This window comes from Drosophila nasuta, chromosome 2L (assembly GCF_023558535.2).
Source record: "Drosophila nasuta strain 15112-1781.00 chromosome 2L, ASM2355853v1, whole genome shotgun sequence".
In the NCBI taxonomy this organism is placed as follows: Eukaryota; Metazoa; Arthropoda; class Insecta; order Diptera; family Drosophilidae; genus Drosophila; species Drosophila nasuta.
In genome coordinates, this window is record NC_083455.1 from 21679955 (window position 1) to 21697568 (window position 17614).

The 17614-nt window shown below is 40.5% G+C and overlaps 4 protein-coding genes across 6 annotated transcripts; 2 read left to right on the forward strand and 2 right to left on the reverse strand.

Moving 5' to 3' along the window:
• Positions 1 to 281: 281 nt before the first annotated feature.
• LOC132796512 (large ribosomal subunit protein uL13m) lies at positions 282 to 4256 on the forward strand. 3 transcript variants are annotated; one of them, XM_060807710.1, is made up of 7 exons: positions 297 to 455; positions 519 to 642; positions 1863 to 2119; positions 2295 to 2443; positions 2503 to 3241; positions 3304 to 3632; positions 3690 to 4256. In XM_060807710.1, exons 1-7 carry the CDS (start codon positions 432 to 434, stop codon positions 4156 to 4158), a joined length of 2091 nt encoding a protein of 696 aa, XP_060663693.1. In that variant the 5' UTR covers positions 297 to 431; the 3' UTR covers positions 4159 to 4256. The 3 variants fall into 3 exon arrangements, with proteins under 3 accessions (XP_060663709.1, XP_060663693.1, XP_060663701.1); XM_060807718.1 differs by lacking the exons at positions 297 to 455; positions 519 to 642 and adding an exon at positions 1676 to 1792; XM_060807726.1 differs by lacking the exons at positions 1863 to 2119; positions 2295 to 2443; positions 2503 to 3241; positions 3304 to 3632; positions 3690 to 4256 and adding an exon at positions 882 to 1314 and having other exon boundaries at positions 282 to 455.
• Positions 4257 to 4509: 253 nt separating this feature from the next.
• On the reverse strand, positions 4510 to 15990 carry LOC132796543 (uncharacterized). The gene is given in 7 exon segments (XM_060807749.1): positions 4510 to 5293; positions 5459 to 5702; positions 5704 to 5745; positions 5811 to 5942; positions 6561 to 6755; positions 6828 to 7349; positions 14842 to 15990. Coding segments are annotated over 6 exon segments (1140 nt in total). The 5' UTR covers positions 7152 to 7349; positions 14842 to 15990; the 3' UTR covers positions 4510 to 5090.
• Positions 15991 to 16442: 452 nt separating this feature from the next.
• LOC132798082 (histone H2B) lies at positions 16443 to 16911 on the reverse strand. Its single transcript, XM_060809806.1, has one exon. The coding sequence runs from the start codon at positions 16875 to 16877 to the stop codon at positions 16506 to 16508; it is 372 nt and encodes a 123-aa protein (XP_060665789.1). The 5' UTR covers positions 16878 to 16911; the 3' UTR covers positions 16443 to 16505.
• Positions 16912 to 17074: 163 nt separating this feature from the next.
• Positions 17075 to 17578, forward strand: LOC132798072 (histone H2A). Its single transcript, XM_060809797.1, has one exon. It carries the CDS (start codon positions 17133 to 17135, stop codon positions 17505 to 17507), a length of 375 nt encoding a protein of 124 aa, XP_060665780.1. The 5' UTR covers positions 17075 to 17132; the 3' UTR covers positions 17508 to 17578.
• Positions 17579 to 17614: the final 36 nt, after the last annotated feature.

The window sequence follows — 17614 nt, forward strand, 5'->3', positions numbered from 1 at the left end:
GCAGCACGTTATCCTTGCGCTTACCAGTGCTGCCATTTAGAAAATCTACGTAAGCGCAACCAACCTTAAGTCGGCTCTCATTTGCGTCAACAGCCTACTTCACGTGAGTCAAAAATTGCGCACAGCCTAATTCACATGAGTCAAAAATTGCGCAGTCTACTTTGAACATGTTGGAAACAACCAGCATTGTTTAATGCATTTCCTGTCATAATTTTTAAGTTTTATTACGAAGAAATTCTAATTTTTTAACAGACCAAATTTTTTTTTAAAATCATAGTAAAACCAATCAGAAGTCAATCTAGTATTATTTTCTGCGTGCAGTTGTATTTTTAAATTTGGCGCTAACGGTCACACTGGTTATAGGCACGTAAATAAATTGTAGTCTTGTTTTAGACTGTTTTTAAATTATTTTCAATCAAATTGAAAGAAACATGTCTATAGCTAAACGTGTGCAGGTATGTTTGCAACCAAACATTTTTTAATCAATATCAATAAAATTAATTGATGTTTACCTACAGCAATGGGCCACATTTGCCAGACAATGGCACATTTACGATTGCACTTGGCAAAATCCTTTCGAGTCCGCTCGGCTGGTCAAGACACATCTGATGGGTCTGCACAAGCCCATCTATCATCCAATGAGTAAGTTGAACACAAAACCAAGTTTCATTATAATAGTTTTAAGTGAAAACGCGTGAAAATACGTTGTTCATTTTACGCGCGTTACGTCACGAGTGTCGCGTGTTTTTGTTGCTGTTATTGTGAAGCCGGTCGAAGTGAAATGCAAGTTGAGAAGATTTCCACAAGTTGCAGCAAGTCTAGGTTAGCTTTAACACCATTGTTTCCACAATCAAGTCTAAGTCCCAAAACATAAATTGCAGATGATTGCGGCGATCATGTGGTGCTTATTAACACCAAGGAAATAGCGCTACCTGGCGACGAGTGGGTGAAGCGCGTCTATTTCCATCACACAGGCTATCCAGGTGGCGCTTCGTGGACACTTGCTTGGCAACTGCACGAAAAGGATCCCACTATGGTCATGAAGAAGGCCGTGTACAATTCAATGACTGGCAATCTGCAGCGTCGACACACAATGCAACGTTTGCATCTGTTTGCCGATGATCAAGTGCCTGAGGAGATTTTGGCGAATGTCACGAATCAAATACGCACACCACGTACTGTGCCGCAACGACTAGATCATATTGATAAGGAAACGCTGGAGAACTTTCCCGCAATTATGGATTATCCCAAAGATTATGTGCTGCGTTAAAACTGTATTTATTAAGCAAAATATACAAATGGAAAAAGTATAAATCAAGAAGGCGCGACAATTACTTTTCACAAAGCACAGGGTGTCTCCGATAGAATTTTCGATTTACTGATAAAGCTATCGATATATTGTTTCAGCCGGCGTGTCGGTAGGCAGTGTGACCAATGGTTGTATATGTTTAGCTTTCAACAATATTCGCTTGAAAAATATTAGCGTTTGCTGTTGATATCTTTCAATAATAGACGAATTTCGCTGGAAATCTGTTTACATTTGTATTGTGTGGCAAATTGGTGTAGACGCGTTGATATAAGTAAGTTGTCTAAGGTTTACGGGTATATTTGGTATATTTTGCGATTTATGGTGAAAGTTCCGGTCACGCTCAATTTTTGCAACACCCACACAAACTTGAAGTTGTGATTGTGTGTGATCTCATTACTTGCAGTTTTTAAGCGTTGTTCCGCGCCAAACAGCTGCTAACGTTGCATTAATTAATCTATTAACCGCAAGCCTACATTGTTGATTGTGGGCAACGCCTTTTATCTTATCGCACAACTCGAACTAAAAAGCATAAACGTTTGCCTTTTGTTTGCAGTCTTTCGGCGAAACTTGTGCACAACACAACAGCCGGCAATTCATCAGAATAGTTTGTCATTAGTACCGATTTATACGCTACAACAACGCCGAAATATGGGCCGTTTGGGTAAAGTTGATCCTAGCAGCTACTCGCAGCCAGAGCTGATAACCACCGAGCACAGCGCCATCAATTGGCAGGTGGACTTTACTAACACTAAGTTGAGAGGCAGCGTCCTGCACAAATTTAATGTGCTGAGCAATGAGCTGGACAAGATCGTAAGTAGTTGAGTTAACATTTGAATGTTGATAATTTCAAACCCCAGCTGGGTATAAAATACAATCAACCACTATCTGCTTTATATCTTTTATCATAAACAAATTGCATTTAATTGCAAATTGATTATTGACATTGTATTCTAATTAAGCTTTCGTTAAAACTTAAATTTCTTAGTTGTTGGATGTGCGCGATATTGAGGTGAAGAACGCCACGTTGCTAGCTGGCGGCACTGAAGTGCCCATCAACTACTTCATCAGCGATCCCGTGGCCGATATCGGCCAAAAGCTGACGCTGGAGTTGCCAGCCGGCACAGCAAAGGGCATGTGAGTGCGATAAGTAATCTTTATGATAATTGTAAATAATCCATGCTTATCCTTATCAGTTTAAGCGTACGCATTGATTACGAGACCGCAAACAATGCCAGTGCCCTGCAATGGCTGAGTCCCGCCCAGACGCTGGGTAAACAGCATCCCTACATGTTTTCCCAATGCCAATCGATACATGCGCGCTCTGTCATACCTTGCCAGGATACGCCTGCTGTCAAGTTCAGCTACGATGCGGTTGTTGAGCATCCCAGCGAGCTGACGGCGCTGATGAGCGCCATCATTGACAAACAGGAGGCGGGCAAGACTCACTTTAAGCAAACGGTGCCCGTACCAGCATATTTGGTGGCCATTGCCATTGGAAAGCTGGTGTCACGTCCACTTGGCGAGAATTCAAATGTGTGGGCTGAGGAGGGCATTGTTGATGCTTGCGCCCAGGAGTTTTCGGAAACATCGACTATGTTAAAGACCGCCTCGGATTTGTGCGGTCCTTATGTGTGGAAACAATACGATTTGCTGGTGATGCCTCCATCCTTTCCCTATGGTGGCATGGAGAATCCTTGCCTGACTTTTGTCACGCCCACTTTGCTAGCTGGCGACAAGTCGCTGGCTGATGTGGTGGCCCATGAGATTGCGCATAGTTGGACGGGTAATCTGGTGACCAATAAGAATTTTGAGCATTTCTGGCTTAACGAGGGCTTCACGGTGTTTGTTGAGTCCAAGATTATGGGTCGCTTAGAAGGCGACAAAGAGCTGGACTTTAGGATGCTGAGCAATCTTATCGAACTGCAAGAGTGTGTAAGTACCTAATTGATGTATAAGCTACTTTTGTGTGAATTTAAATTCCATTTCGTTTGCAGTTGCGTTCACAACTCTCTGATACACCCGAACTCACCAAATTGGTGGTCGATTTGAGTAACTGTGGACCCGATGATGCCTTCTCGCAGGTGCCTTATTATAAGGGCTCCACATTCTTGCGGTATTTGGAAGATCTGTTTGGCGGTCCTTCCGTTTTTGAACCTTTTCTGCGAGACTATCTGAAGAAGTACGCTTACAAATCGATTGAAACCAATGACTTTAAGGAAGCGATCTACGACTACTTCAAGGATTCAGCGCAAAAGGACAAGCTGAGCGTTGTCGACTGGGACTTGTGGTTAAAGGGCGAGGGCATGCCACCCATTATTCCTAAGTAGGTGCAGCTTAAATCATATTTTATAGAACTGGAGAATTAATAATTACTTTGTAGATTCGATGAAACCCTGGCAAATGTCATCAAGGATTTATCGAATTTGTGGAGCACCCAGACTTGTGAGCAATTGGTCAACAACCCTGAACTGAAGAAACCGATTTCGGTGCATCAACAGATTGCCTTCTTGGGCAAACTGATTGAGAGCAAGGACATTGTTGAGCTAAACGCCCAGAAGATTGATCTGCTGGAGAGCACCTACAATCTTAAGCAATCGAAAAACGCTGAGTTGCGTTTCCGCATCAACCGTTTGATTATTCGTGCTCGTCTAATTGAGCGCCTTAATGACATCATTGATTTCGCCAACTCCAATTATCGCATGAAGTTCTGTCGCCCCATCTATCGTGATTTGGCTGCTTGGCCCGAGGCTAAGCCCAAGGCTGTGGAGAACTTCCTGAAAGTGAAGGATGAAATGATGGCCATGTGCTCGTCGCAAGTCGAAAAAGACTTGGGCTTGAAATCGGCATAAAGTTAATGTTGTATAGACACGTATATCATTTTGAGAATAACACCTGCATTTTTGAGAATTTAAAATTAAAAGAGAAAGAAAATTTGTTAGTACTCGTATTTCATTCTTGAATTATTTGTTTTTATTAAAAAATAAGCAAAACTACGTTTATAACAAGTTGATTTCCATTTCCATTTCCATGCTCATTGTATGCAACCCACTCTCTATTCCCCTCTGCTTTCTCATAATGTGAAATTGCCTTCCCTTTGCTTGATTCGTTTTTTTTTTTGTTGGGTGTTTTTGAATTTTGCATTCGAATTGTCGAAAAATTTGTGAATCGCTTTTTGTGCAATTGGCCCAAAGCGTTGCCAATTATTTATAATTTCTTCATATTTTTTTAGCCCAGTTTCATGGCCTTCTAACATTTATTATTTTTGTACAACTAACCAAATTGTTGTTTACGTTTTGTTTTGTTTTTTTTTATGTTTGCTTCAATTTACGAGTCCTAGGCGACAATTTGTTGTTATACATTTAACTTAAAGGTTGTTTAATCTTCAACATTCTTCATCGCTTCTTTTTCTGTTGTCATACAATTTGTTCTTGTCTTGGTTTTAAATTCTTTAAATTTCTGCTCGTAATTTACCTTGTTTTTTTTTTTGTTTATACACACACACACAGATATTAAATTAATTATTGTTGTTGCTTGCGGTTTTTGTTTTCGTTTTCCAACTTTACGTTTTGCTTTGTTGTATTTTGTTTTTGGTTTTTGGTTTTTTGTTTTAAACTAATCAACAATTTGTTTTGTTTCTGCGACCCAAAATGCAACCTCAACTTTTTATCTATCGCTGACATTTATAGTGGACAAAAATTTGAGTTTTTTAGTTGTGGTTTTACTATCATCATATAAATTTCATTTTCTTGTTGCTGTTGTTGTTGTTGAGGAATAAAAAGTATCACGCACTAGAATTATCATTGGAACGGGACGTGGATGGACCGGCACCCAGATCATCGCCTACGACGAATGTGGGACTCTGGCGGGACGTTGACGCAACCGGTTGGTAATGATAGCCCTCGCGATAACGCTGATTCGGTTTAATGCGTGCGGTTTGTGTGTGACCCAATGTTGGACGCTGGTTCAGCTCATTGGGTCGTTTGGCTGCAAGTGGATAAAAGCAATAAGTTAATAGGATTCAACTCAAGATATTCTGAAAATTTCATAACAATTTAACAGTTAACAAAGCAGTTATTTAATGATAAAAGCGGGCAATGAAATAAGAACTCTGAAGTCGATTCGGGGTATCTATTTATCTGCAAAACTCACCAGGTATATAAGGCTTTTGATTATAGGACGATTGTTGTTGGTTATATGCATCGGCCGCCGTTGCATTGCCGTTGGTTTGGCTGCTGTGCTGATACTGCGCCAGGCTGTGATTCGACTCTGGCTGCAACTGCAGATCGGTGCTATTAATGGGACTCATCGGCGTCATCTCGCGATCCTCGATGAACAGCTCGCTGGCATCGTCGGGCACCTGTCGATACTGCGACCAGGGCCACGAGGCGATGCCCCGACAGCAGTAGCGCCTCCAAGGCGCATATATAGCCAATCAGCTACAATATATCAGAGAATATATATAAATCCTAGAATATATATTTCGCATATTATATTTGCTTACGCCTGTCGCTAGGAGCGTGTCCCTGGAGTGCTTGGATACCCATGTGTACTCAGTCGCATACAGCACCATGTGGACGAGAAGCGTGGAGCTCAAAATAAATATTAATCCAATGCTCAGGTACATCCACGTATTCTAAGCAAAAAATAATTGCAAGTACAAATGAATTAAATAGTTTAATTCACTTATTGTTATAGTAGTTAAAAAAAAGGTTTGAAATTTGGATACTAAACATTGCATTATTTTTTTTAATTAAATAAAAATAAATATTCCAATTCGTTTTCAGTGAGTTTATTAAAAGTTCTGACTTAAAGAAATATATATATAGTATTAAAAGCCAAGTCTGTCTATGCAAAAACTAGATATATATAACTAGATAAATAAATGAGCAAATTATAATAATGTTCCTTTGTAATTAATTATTTTAACAGTTTTTGAAGTTGGCAATATTTTATAAAATTTATTATTTTTAATAATATATAATAGTATGATTTTTATATTTAAAAAATACGTCAAAAGATTTGTAGTTAGTGCAATCTAATCAAACAGAATGATGGTCAAATCGGAGCAACTTTTTTTTAAGGTTTAAGGGTCAATTAATAATGCTTTAGACATATTCCTAGGTATGTTCATTTTATAAATTAAAAAAAGGAAACATTTATTAGGAATTCTTATATTCAATTTAAATAAAAAAAATCGATTTCATTGCAAATTCTAATTATTATAGACAATCTTTCTTTTTTTCTAGCTTACCACTTTCGTCCAGTTGAATGGGAACATTAGCGCTATATGCGATATATCGAGAAAGATCATGAGGCATGTGATGAGTAGCGAGAAGAGCGCACAGAAGACCATCAGCCTCAGGCGTCCGATGAGTGGCAGTAGAAAGAGGCCAACCTGGACTGTGCCCGCGGAGCATTCGCAGGCCAGGCAGACGGCCGAGGATAACTGTAAAAGTGTATAGAAAGAATTTAATAATACCTTATATACACTCGACAACAATGATTGACTCGAACATACCACCAATAGTATGCGCACAATCCCTGTAGGCGTTTTCAAGTGTTGCGGATCACAGTGTAGGGCAACGCCCCATGGCAGCGGCGTTTGTTGTTGCTGTTTGTAGTTGGCATGGGAATCCCATGAGGTGCATGTGCCCAATGGCGATTCAAGGGATAGCGAGAGCTCGCCGGCCCTGCTGCCAGCTATTTCAAAGTCCTGCTCATCGTCCAGCTGACAGCAGACCGGCTCCAGCTCCAGCTCACGTATCTCGTCCAGCAGCAGTTCTATCTCGTCCGTGCCATATAGATCAGATACAGACGGTATATAACGTTGGGGTTGTTGCATCGCCCGTTGCGGGATGTGTCCCACATCACCGTTGCGTCTCCTGGGCGTGCAAAATTTGATGCCTCCAGCGGCGCTGACTTTCTTGTCTCTCTCTCTCTCTCTCTGACTCTTCTTTACGTCACTTGTATTTCACCTGCTCCGTTTTGATGTTTCTCTATCTCTCACTCGTATATCTCTCCGTTTCGTTTTCGACTGCTTCTGCAATAGGTTAACATCATCCATCAGTTAAGAGCAGTCGATTCTCCCTTGTCGCTCATTAGTCGTTCCCATGTTCACATAACCATAATCGTAATTTGATATGAACTGTCACTCATACGCCGCGTATGCCAATCAGCTTTCACTTCATGGAGGCGTCAGGGCTTGTCAGCTATGACAACAAAGTTGCATAAATAAAAGCTGATTTAAGGCAAACATCAAAATTAGATTACAATTGTGAAAAACGAACTAAATCCTGATAAGTTTTTTTATGAAATATTATTGATTTAATTAATACTAATAGTAATCATTCATTTACTCAACTGCCGTTTTTACTTATTATTATTATTATAATTTTAGGACACTTTAATACAAATGTATAACAAAATCCTGAAGTTCAAATTTTTTGAAGTTTAATATCTATTTTTATACATTAAAAAAAGTTTCCAAGTACTTAACAATATGAAGTAGCTTTTATTGAGTACTGGACTCAATATAAAATATATAAAATATTTGTTTGAGAAACTTGACGAGTTAAATGTCAAAACTCTATTAAAAGATCTCAAATTTAGAAATTAATTTACTTAATTGAATTAATTATTGACTGGAAGTTCGCTTAGTGATTATTGATTTAAGCGTAAGCAAAAAAACAAAAAGAAAAACATAACTGCAAAGCGGCTGAGAACACAGCCACAATTAATTGCCACGACTTAACCCACATGGCGTATACTTAATGGCCATGCAAAGAGCATTTCGATGGCGGTCTGTGCACGTGCACGCCTTTTCCGAGCATTCAATTTAATTACGTGTGATTCGGAATGCGATATGCGAGTTGTCGTGAGTTGTGAGACGTGAATGTTGCTGCCAACTCGAAATGAAATCAATTTGATTTCCCTGACTGTAATTCGAATTGCCCCTGCGCGTATGCAATGCTTTTTTTAAGAATACGTTTTTTATGTCACACGCCCAGGCAATTAACACAGATACAAAAGAGCATGCCACATGAGAGTGTGTGTGTGTGTGTGAGATGCCTGCATGAAAGCGATTCCATGGAGAATATAGTGTACATATCGAAAGTCAGGCTGCATTTCCTTGAGTTGTCATAATCAGGACATACAAATGAAGGTGGCTGTCGTTGCTGCTGTTATTACAGTTACAGTTATTGTTCGTGTTGTTGTTGTTGTTTCTGTAGTTAGTGCAGGACAAGGACTCGTTTGCTAGCAGCAGGACAACAAACAGGCAGGCAGCTGCAGCTGGCCAGTCGACCTGTGGATAGAAGACGCAAAGTGAAGATGCCACAGGCAGCTGTGTTCCTGCCTGACAGATTTCTGCCTCACTGCACATATGTCTACATGTAACTCTTTCTCTTTCTGTCTTTCTCTCTTTATTTCTCTCTCATTCTCTCTCTAAGTTTGCTGTCTCTCTCGTTGTCGACAGTCGACAGGCAATGTAACCATTTGTGCTCTCATTCGTGTTATTTTTATGTGAAGTTGTTGCTGCTATTGCTGCTGTTGCTGCTTCTGCTGTCGCCGTTGTCCTTGCTCCAGTTTGCGCGCGAGGTTGTCGCAGCTTCCCCGCTCTCTTCCTCTCTTTCTCTCTCTGTCCCTCTCTCTTTCTCCTTCTCTATATGCTTATCTAAGGCTGTTATCGCTGCACATCTGCAGCTGAACTGAACTGAACTGAGCTGAGCTGCAGCCAAAGCTTCAAGTGTCTAATGAGTGCGCTCTGCTTTCAGCACATCATCTTCATCCTCAACAAGCGGTTCTCCTCCTTTGCCTCCATCTCGACCTGGACGTGTGCTATCTATCGTGGCATCTGCTGCTTATGCCGTTAAGCTCTTCACTGTCAAACAATAGAACCAGCTCGCTCTTAGTCCTCTCAACCCTTCTTCTGGCTTCTTGTTACCCATTTGAAATCAATTATGCTCATCTGCATATAAACCGATTTGGACCTGGCTTCCAGTCGAAAAAGTTCGCCTTTCTCCCTCCATGCGCACGTAACGGAAGTGCTTCGCATGTAAATTTATTGTCAATCCCTTCTGCTTGTATTTGCTTCATAGTTGAAGCCTGTTACAGTCTCGTGTGTGGGGCGTCGTCGTCGTCGTCATTGTCGTTGGGTTTGATGGAGGTGCCAACGTTTGCTGCATTTCCTATTTATGAACATGCATAGACAATGACCTGACACTCCTCTTGGCCTGCCTTCCCCCTCCCTGCATTAGAAGCACTCCTCGTGGCTTTATATTACATAAGCCTAGATATATTCATAACGGATACTTGGCTGCTCGAGCAGCTGCTGCTTTTTGTTGCACTCAATGGACTATGATGTGTGTGTGTGTGTGTGTGTGTGAGTTTCACTGTGCTGCATTGGCAAATAACTTTTAATAGAATTTCTAATTGGCTTGACTTGGGCATGCTTCACACTTGTGTGTACATTGAAGCACTCAGTTGTTGGCATTAATAATACCTACATATGTATATTGCTTCTATGTGTATTCTGTTTTAAATCAATGTTATTGAATGTGAATTCTATTGTACTTTAAGTGAATATTGTAAGCATTGAATTCACACTTTTCCGCTTAAAGAATTTCATTTAAGAAAAACTATTGGTCCTTAAAATTAGTTTTGGAAATTGATGAGCACTGAGCAAGAAGCAATAGACAATTCACAATTTTAAGTTTTGTTTGCGAGTTATAAATGAATGTAAATATATTTTATTTGCTGTCAGTGATTTTACCAACAATTAGTTGAGACATATGTACTTATAAGGAAAATTAAAATGGGAAGCTAACCATGGAATCATTTAATGTGTTAATGCTGAAGTTGTTTCCGATGTATGCATGCTAGTTACTAGAAGTAAATGCAACCGAATCCACTTCTTCTCCGCATGGTCTCACCTTTAATTCTTTTGGCTGATAAAATATTTACTGAACCAGAACTGATTTTCTACTAACAGTTAGGCTAAGATATATTTGGTCATTGCTCTCTACCAATGTAAACACCACTCCATTTAGAATCCATTTTAGAATCGAATGCAAATAAGTGAAACTAGTCCCTTTATATAAATTATTATTATGAAGAATACCGACTAGCCAGCATATGTTCTATATGTCGCTTAATATTGATTCTTGGTTTGATCTTACAAATATTTAAAAAGAATCCTGCGTAAATATAAATTTTAATCATATATAATTTATATTATTTAATACATAATTATTTATAAATACATTTTATTCTTAAATAAAAATATAACATCCTCATACATCTTAGCATTAATATCATTATTGAATTTCATTTAATTCGCAACCATAAAGCGATAAACTCGCACTAACGATAAAATCGTTCTGGTTATATACATATATTGCCCATGCTTAGATGTTTGATCATTGTTATGATAAATGTTTATTTTATGCAATCGAGAATATAATATTCCACACACACACACACATACACAGACAGAGAACAAAATTGCATTTTTCGAAGGGCGATTTAGACTTGAGTATCTGATTATGTTCTCGCTGATGTTGATGACGATGATAATGATGATGGCCTGACCGACCTGGGACAGCACCACTTATAATATATACATATAGACGCCTATATATAGAGCACTCATATCACCGTTGCGCCATGTGGCCAATGAGGCAGCATAAAATGTGCTGTCGAGCAAAATGCTGCTGCGATTTATACCGGGCCAGGCGTCGACTTTTGCCCTGCAAGTTGCGTATATAAATTTGTGCTAAAATATTGGAATTTTATGTTGTTTTGGGCGAACTGTTGTTCGGTCTGGCCTGCAGACAACTTGACTCTCGTCCTCAATTCGATGGCCGTGCTCAATGGCGACACGCTCAATGCGGCAGTGGAGCATTGGAGCATTGGAGCAGTGGCAGTGGCAGTTGCAGAAGCCTGAGCTGCCAGTTGCTGTTTCGGATTTTGCCTTTGGCTTTTGGCTTATTATGCCCGGCGCTGGCTGCCCTGGTGCGGAATTATCGATTACGAATGAATATTTCATTAGCAGACATGCAGAACAGGCTTTGGGGGCAAATCGTTTGCTACCTTAATACGCTCGCTCGACTATGCTATGCTTTGCTATGCTCTTTGCTTATGCTGACTTCATTGGCTTCCATTTCCGGTGATGGTTCCGGGTCGAGACATTTCTTGCCATTCAATTAAAATGCAGTGTTTTTTTTGCGTCCATCTCCTCTTCGCATTTGCAAATGCATTTGCCAAGTTTTTACTTAATGCATAATTCCATTTTTTTCCGTTCCTTCTTTATAATAATTACCAGCAACTGGGTAATTAATGCGCCATTGCGTTGGATGGTGCCAAATGAGCAGCGCGGCGACCAACTGCAGGTCAGTGAGGGGCAGGGGCAAAGTTGGGGTTCGAATCAGGTTAATAGTCGTATTCATTATAAAGCCATAGAAAAGCGGCGGGTTCTATTTGAATTTCGGTATTATATTGCCAGAGAATAAAGTTTGATTTTTAAAAAGTTTTGTGACTACCATAAGTATAGCAAACATTGCTGGCGAATCGAGCATTGTTAAAAACCTATGATATGAAATGAAACAAAATTATATAAAGCGACCGTAGAGTGCTCTTCTACAGTCCAAGAATATGATATTATAAAGTATTTATTTTATAATATAATATTAGAGAAATTAAATTAGGTAAAATATGTAGAAATGAAACATCTGCCTAAAGTTCATATTTTAGAATTTGACTCCAAATAAATAAAGGAAATGACAATTTATTTATGCAATTATACAGCTTAGTTTAAAACTTTAGTAACATTTGAAATCTGTACACTCAAAATATACTATATTATTATTTATTGCCAACTGTACTACTAAGATAGATGGATTACATTTTATGATAGTTCGCACATGAATGTTGAACGTGGAATCATTTTTTTTTTTATATAGTATACTTCTAAAGAACTTTTTATATATATTTTAGTTTTGTATATATTTTAGTTTTTGATTAATAAGTAAACTTTAAATGCGGATGCCATTGATTCATGTGGCTTGTTGTTCATCAAATAAATGTAAGATGCTAATAAAGTCTGCAATTTAATAACGAGAGAGCCTTAAACTTATTTCGTATCAAGTAAGTACTCCCAAAGCACATTGAACATGTAGCTTAATTACAAGTTTTCTCTCCCCTTGTGTCGAATACGAAATTCAGCCATTTATTCGTGAAATTCTGGCACTGTTGTCTCCACAGATTTTCTGTATCGCCGGGAAGGGAATAATACTTATTAACAAACTCATGACAGATCTATTAGGGACTCATTACCCACTCACGCATGTTCACGCATTCTCACTCGTTGTGCCCAATCTCTCTCTCACACTCACACTCTCACTCTCTCTTTCTCTCTCGCTTCGCTCTCTCATTTCATCTGCTTGTTAAATCCCGTATAAAGGTGTTTAGAAATAATTATATAGGCAGCTTTCGGGCGCAGATGTTGGCGCTTACGTAAGCTCCTAAAGGGATATTTAGCCACTGGGTAAGCGACTGTATATATGAGTGTGTGTGTGTGTATGTGTATGTGTGTGAGTGTTTTATGCATATCATTGTTTTATGTGTGTTTATGCGCGTCTCTCGCTCTCTGTCTGAAATAAACACCTCAGCGCCTAAGCAGTGGCGAAAAGGCCGAAGCTTGTCCGCTCTGTTTGCTCCCCAGACACGTGAGCTTCTCGCCCATAAGTTTATACTGTGTATACATATATATATATATATTATATATATAAAGTAGACCTCGCCATGTCATGGACATGAATGCCGCGACACGCAATCCCCACAAGTCCCAGAACTGCCCCCCGCAACAAAACTCCACGGCCGCATCGCGTTTTCACTTTTGTTAGAAATCTTCGTTTTGGCCTTTTTGTTTTTTTTGTTTTTTTTTTGTTTTACACTACATAAACAGGGGCATTAAATGTGAATGTGAGTTGTGAGTTTTGAGTTGTGAATTGTGGATTGGGAGTGAACGCAAATTGTGGCCACAGCTGCGAGAATTCCAGCAGCAAACGTTTGACCACGTCGTGGTCCCAATTTGCGCCCCTCTCAAAAGTGGGTGACGAAGGCGGTGCAACAACCTCGTTTGTAGCCATAGTATTTGATTGCTGCATGCAGCACGCGAATGACCTTGAACCAGTTTCATTTCTAATACGGGCCTTTTTGTGTAGCACAAGGGGATGATGTAGCGTAGCAGGCCAACTTAAATGAGAGTATTAATAATGACCAAGAGCCTAAATGCAACTTAATTGCAGACACAAGTGGTCAGTATATTTGTGTAAGTATTTTAGTGTGGGTGTGTGTCATCCAATTGTAGGAATGTGCGTGCGTGTGTGAGTGGGAGGTGAAAGTATATATATGTGTGTGTGTGTGTGGCAGCTACTATGACAGCAACTAAAAATAAACAAATGAGCCAGCGACTGTGAGTTGGAGTGGAATTTGTAAGCAAGTCTTCGCGAGCCTGTGAACTATGAGCTATGAACTGTGAACTGTGAACTGGAACTAACCAGCTAGCTCATGCGACTGCGTGGAGAGAGAGAAAAAGAGTACAATAAGAGGGAGAATGAGAGAGAGAGAGAGAGAGAGAGAGTGCGAGCTTAGCATACTAAGCGGAGAGCGAAAAGGCTGCAGCTGCTGCTTTTGCTCTGCTGTTGTTGTAAAGGATTTCAAGGAAGTAAAATTGCTGCAGACAGGAGTTTGCACAGTTTGCTCTCCTCCACCCCTTCTGCCTAATTCATCCCCCTCGCAGCCCGCCTGTAACTTCCTGTTCTTTTGTACGTCTGTATGGATGTGTGTGTGTGGCCGAGCATTTTGTTTGTTAGAAAACACGTTGGGCCTGGCCTATGTACCACAACTGCCACCTCGCTTCAGCGCTTCCCACTCTTTTATTTAACTTTTCATTTTGCTCCAGCCCTGCCATTGCTCCAGCCCTAAACCTACTGCCTGATCCCACTCCATCACTGCTTCCTCTGCTTTCTTTCTCCTATTCCTAACTCCTACTCCACGCTCTCCACTCCCTTCCTTCCCGCTACACCATTTCTACTCCCTCACTACCCTGCGTTTGCTCCACGCTACTTCAAAGTGTTATATTGACATTTGGCTACAATTTGAGCTGTCCAAAACATAATGATTTATGCTGTTCTGCATATGTACACACACACACACACACACACACACACACACACACACACACACACACACACACACACACACACACACACACACACACACACACACACACACACATAGACACGCAAACACAACTAATGTATGTATGTGTGTGCCATGTAATCGTTGCTCTATTTTTGGGCAACGCTGCAAAACATGCTATGCGTTTTTTTTTTTTGGATTGTGGGTGTTTCGTTCGCATTTCGTGTATATAACTAGTTAAAATAAATTTTTTGCTGTTTTTTTTTCTGTTTTATTCGCATTGCTTTTCCATTTTCATTTTCATTTCGTTTTTCTTTTTGCACTTGACCCACCTTTTTTTTGCTTGTAGTTTTATTTTCAACTGCTGTGTGTGAGATTATGGGTTTTTGTGTGTGTGTGAAATGCGCGGCACGTTCCAAAAATGACAAGTTTCTATTTCGGTTTCGATATTTCTATTGCTTTGACAAGGGCACAACGGGAAATCTATGAAAATGGCCTTTTTATATGCTTTTAAATGTTGACTGTGTGCGAGAGCTTGTGTGTTTAATGTGTATGTGTGTGTTTGTGTTTGTGTTTGTGTTGGTGTGTGGGTGTGCTTGCGTTAGCTATGCTCGTCAAGTTTTATGTCAGTTCATTCATCGGCCAAATTTCGGGCACAGGACGCAGGCTGTTGTCGCCTCTGCATGTGTGTGAATGTGTGTACTGTGAGTGTTCTGTGTGTGTGTGTGTGTTTGTGTGTTTGTGTGCGTGCCTGCTGCTGCCAATGTCAGATTTGTATTTCAGCGTAGTCGCTTCGCCTGCCTGCATATTTTCATTTTCATTTCGAAGCTTTTCCTTTTCCCTTTTTGTTGTTGCTTTTAATTTGCATTAAGCACTTGCAATTATTGGATTTTCCTTTTACTTTCGATTATTCAATTTGTAATTCGCATTTTCTCTTTACTTTATTTTTTTCGTACTTTGTGCTGTGTTGTGTTGTGTGTTTTATTTGTATTTCGTATTTTTCACACACGCAGCGGGCACACAAAAATCATTATTCGGTGCGCCCAAAAGTATGCAACGTTTTTCAGTGCTGTCTTTTCGGGCCATGCTGCTTTCAACATTTGCTTACACACACATGCACATAACACATAGAAAGACGCACTCACGAACACAAGCACACAGGCTCACAGGCTGTGGCACACACACATACACCCATATACACAATAGGCAGAGATAGCCTAGGCAGCAGACACACGCGTTCGTCCGCGGCACGTTCTGCCTTTTGGGTGTGAGGTCGGAGCGCGACAACGACGACAACAACGACAACAACGATGACGGCGACGACGACGACGTGCAACGCAAAGTAGCAGCAGCAGCGGCAACAACAGCAGCAGCAACAACAACAACAACAGCGACAACAAGCCACGGGCAGCGAGGAAAATAGCCTCAAAGAATTATCGAGTTGGCCACGAAAAATTGACGACAACCGACAATGTTGAAAGCCAGCAAAAGACTGAGAGCCAAATTGCCAATGAACCGCTGTAGGTTGCAGCTGAGACCCAAAGCTAAAGAGAGTAAGAAAGAAAGATACTGAGAGAGAGCGAAATCCTTTGCAGAATTCAACTGGTTCCGGAACTTGGTAATCGTTTTGCTGTGCGGGCAAATTAAAAGTAACACGGAGACGTGCATTGTGTCGATTTACTAATACTCTGCATAAATTTATGTATTATATTTAAATTTCATAAAAACATTACTACGATACCAAACTTAATTTAAATTATATAGAGCTTGCCGACCTAATCCGCAGGTTTGGTCGCGAATGTGTTATTATTATTTCTGACTACTACGAGCACTGGCTTTGCGATCTTTGGCTATCTTGTTGAGATTTGCTTTAATATCTGAAGTCTTTGTACATTTAAACGTATCTATATTTACATTTAAACTCTTTGGATAGGTAATTTGTGGCCCTGAAAAGGGCCTTTTACTTTAGGTGTGTAGGTTGTGCAAAGAAATCGAATTACTTCGAGCTCGTGTACTTGGTGACAGCCTTGGTTCCCTCACTGACAGCGTGCTTGGCCAATTCTCCGGGCAGCAAGAGACGGACAGCGGTTTGGATTTCCCGACTGGTGATAGTCGAGCGCTTGTTGTAGTGAGCCAAACGGGAGGCCTCGGCAGCAATGCGCTCGAAAATGTCGTTCACAAAGCTGTTCATGATGCTCATTGCCTTCGATGAGATACCGGTGTCAGGATGGACCTGCTTCAGCACTTTGTAGATGTAGATGGCATAACTTTCCTTCCTCTTGCGCTTCTTCTTCTTGTCATTCTTGGTGATATTCTTCTGCGCTTTGCCAGCCTTCTTGGCTGCCTTTCCACTAGTCTTGGGCGGCATTCTTCAAACTCACTTTCAAAATTCACTTCACTGATATTTTGCTAGAGATCCAAAACACGTCCAATTTATACTTTTATTGTAGCAACGCTTTCCGTTAGACGAGCTCTCAACGCGACCGGTTTTCAGCAGCAGCTGTCATCCCTTAACGGAACGAGTAGGTAGCTGGAAAAAGTATAAATAGCTGGCAATGGTTGCATGTGGCAGCAATATTCGAGTTTTGTGTGTGAAACAGTGAAGTAACAAATAATAATAAAAATGTCTGGTCGTGGTAAAGGTGGCAAAGTTAAGGGAAAGGCAAAGTCTCGTTCCAACCGCGCTGGTCTTCAGTTCCCCGTTGGCCGTATTCACCGTCTGCTTCGCAAGGGCAACTATGCCGAGCGTGTTGGTGCTGGTGCTCCTGTGTACTTGGCTGCTGTGATGGAGTACTTGGCCGCTGAAGTTTTGGAGTTGGCTGGTAACGCAGCCCGTGACAACAAGAAGACTAGGATTATCCCTCGTCATCTGCAATTGGCCATCCGCAACGATGAGGAGTTGAACAAACTGCTTTCGGGTGTCACCATTGCCCAGGGCGGTGTTTTGCCTAATATTCAGGCTGTTCTCTTGCCCAAGAAAACCGAAAAGAAGGCTTAAATTAAAATTCAAACTCGCATATAAAACAAATCAACCAAAACCCAAAACGTCCTTTTCAGGACGACCAAAAATTTACTAAAGAGAATAATTTTTCTAATATACAAAAA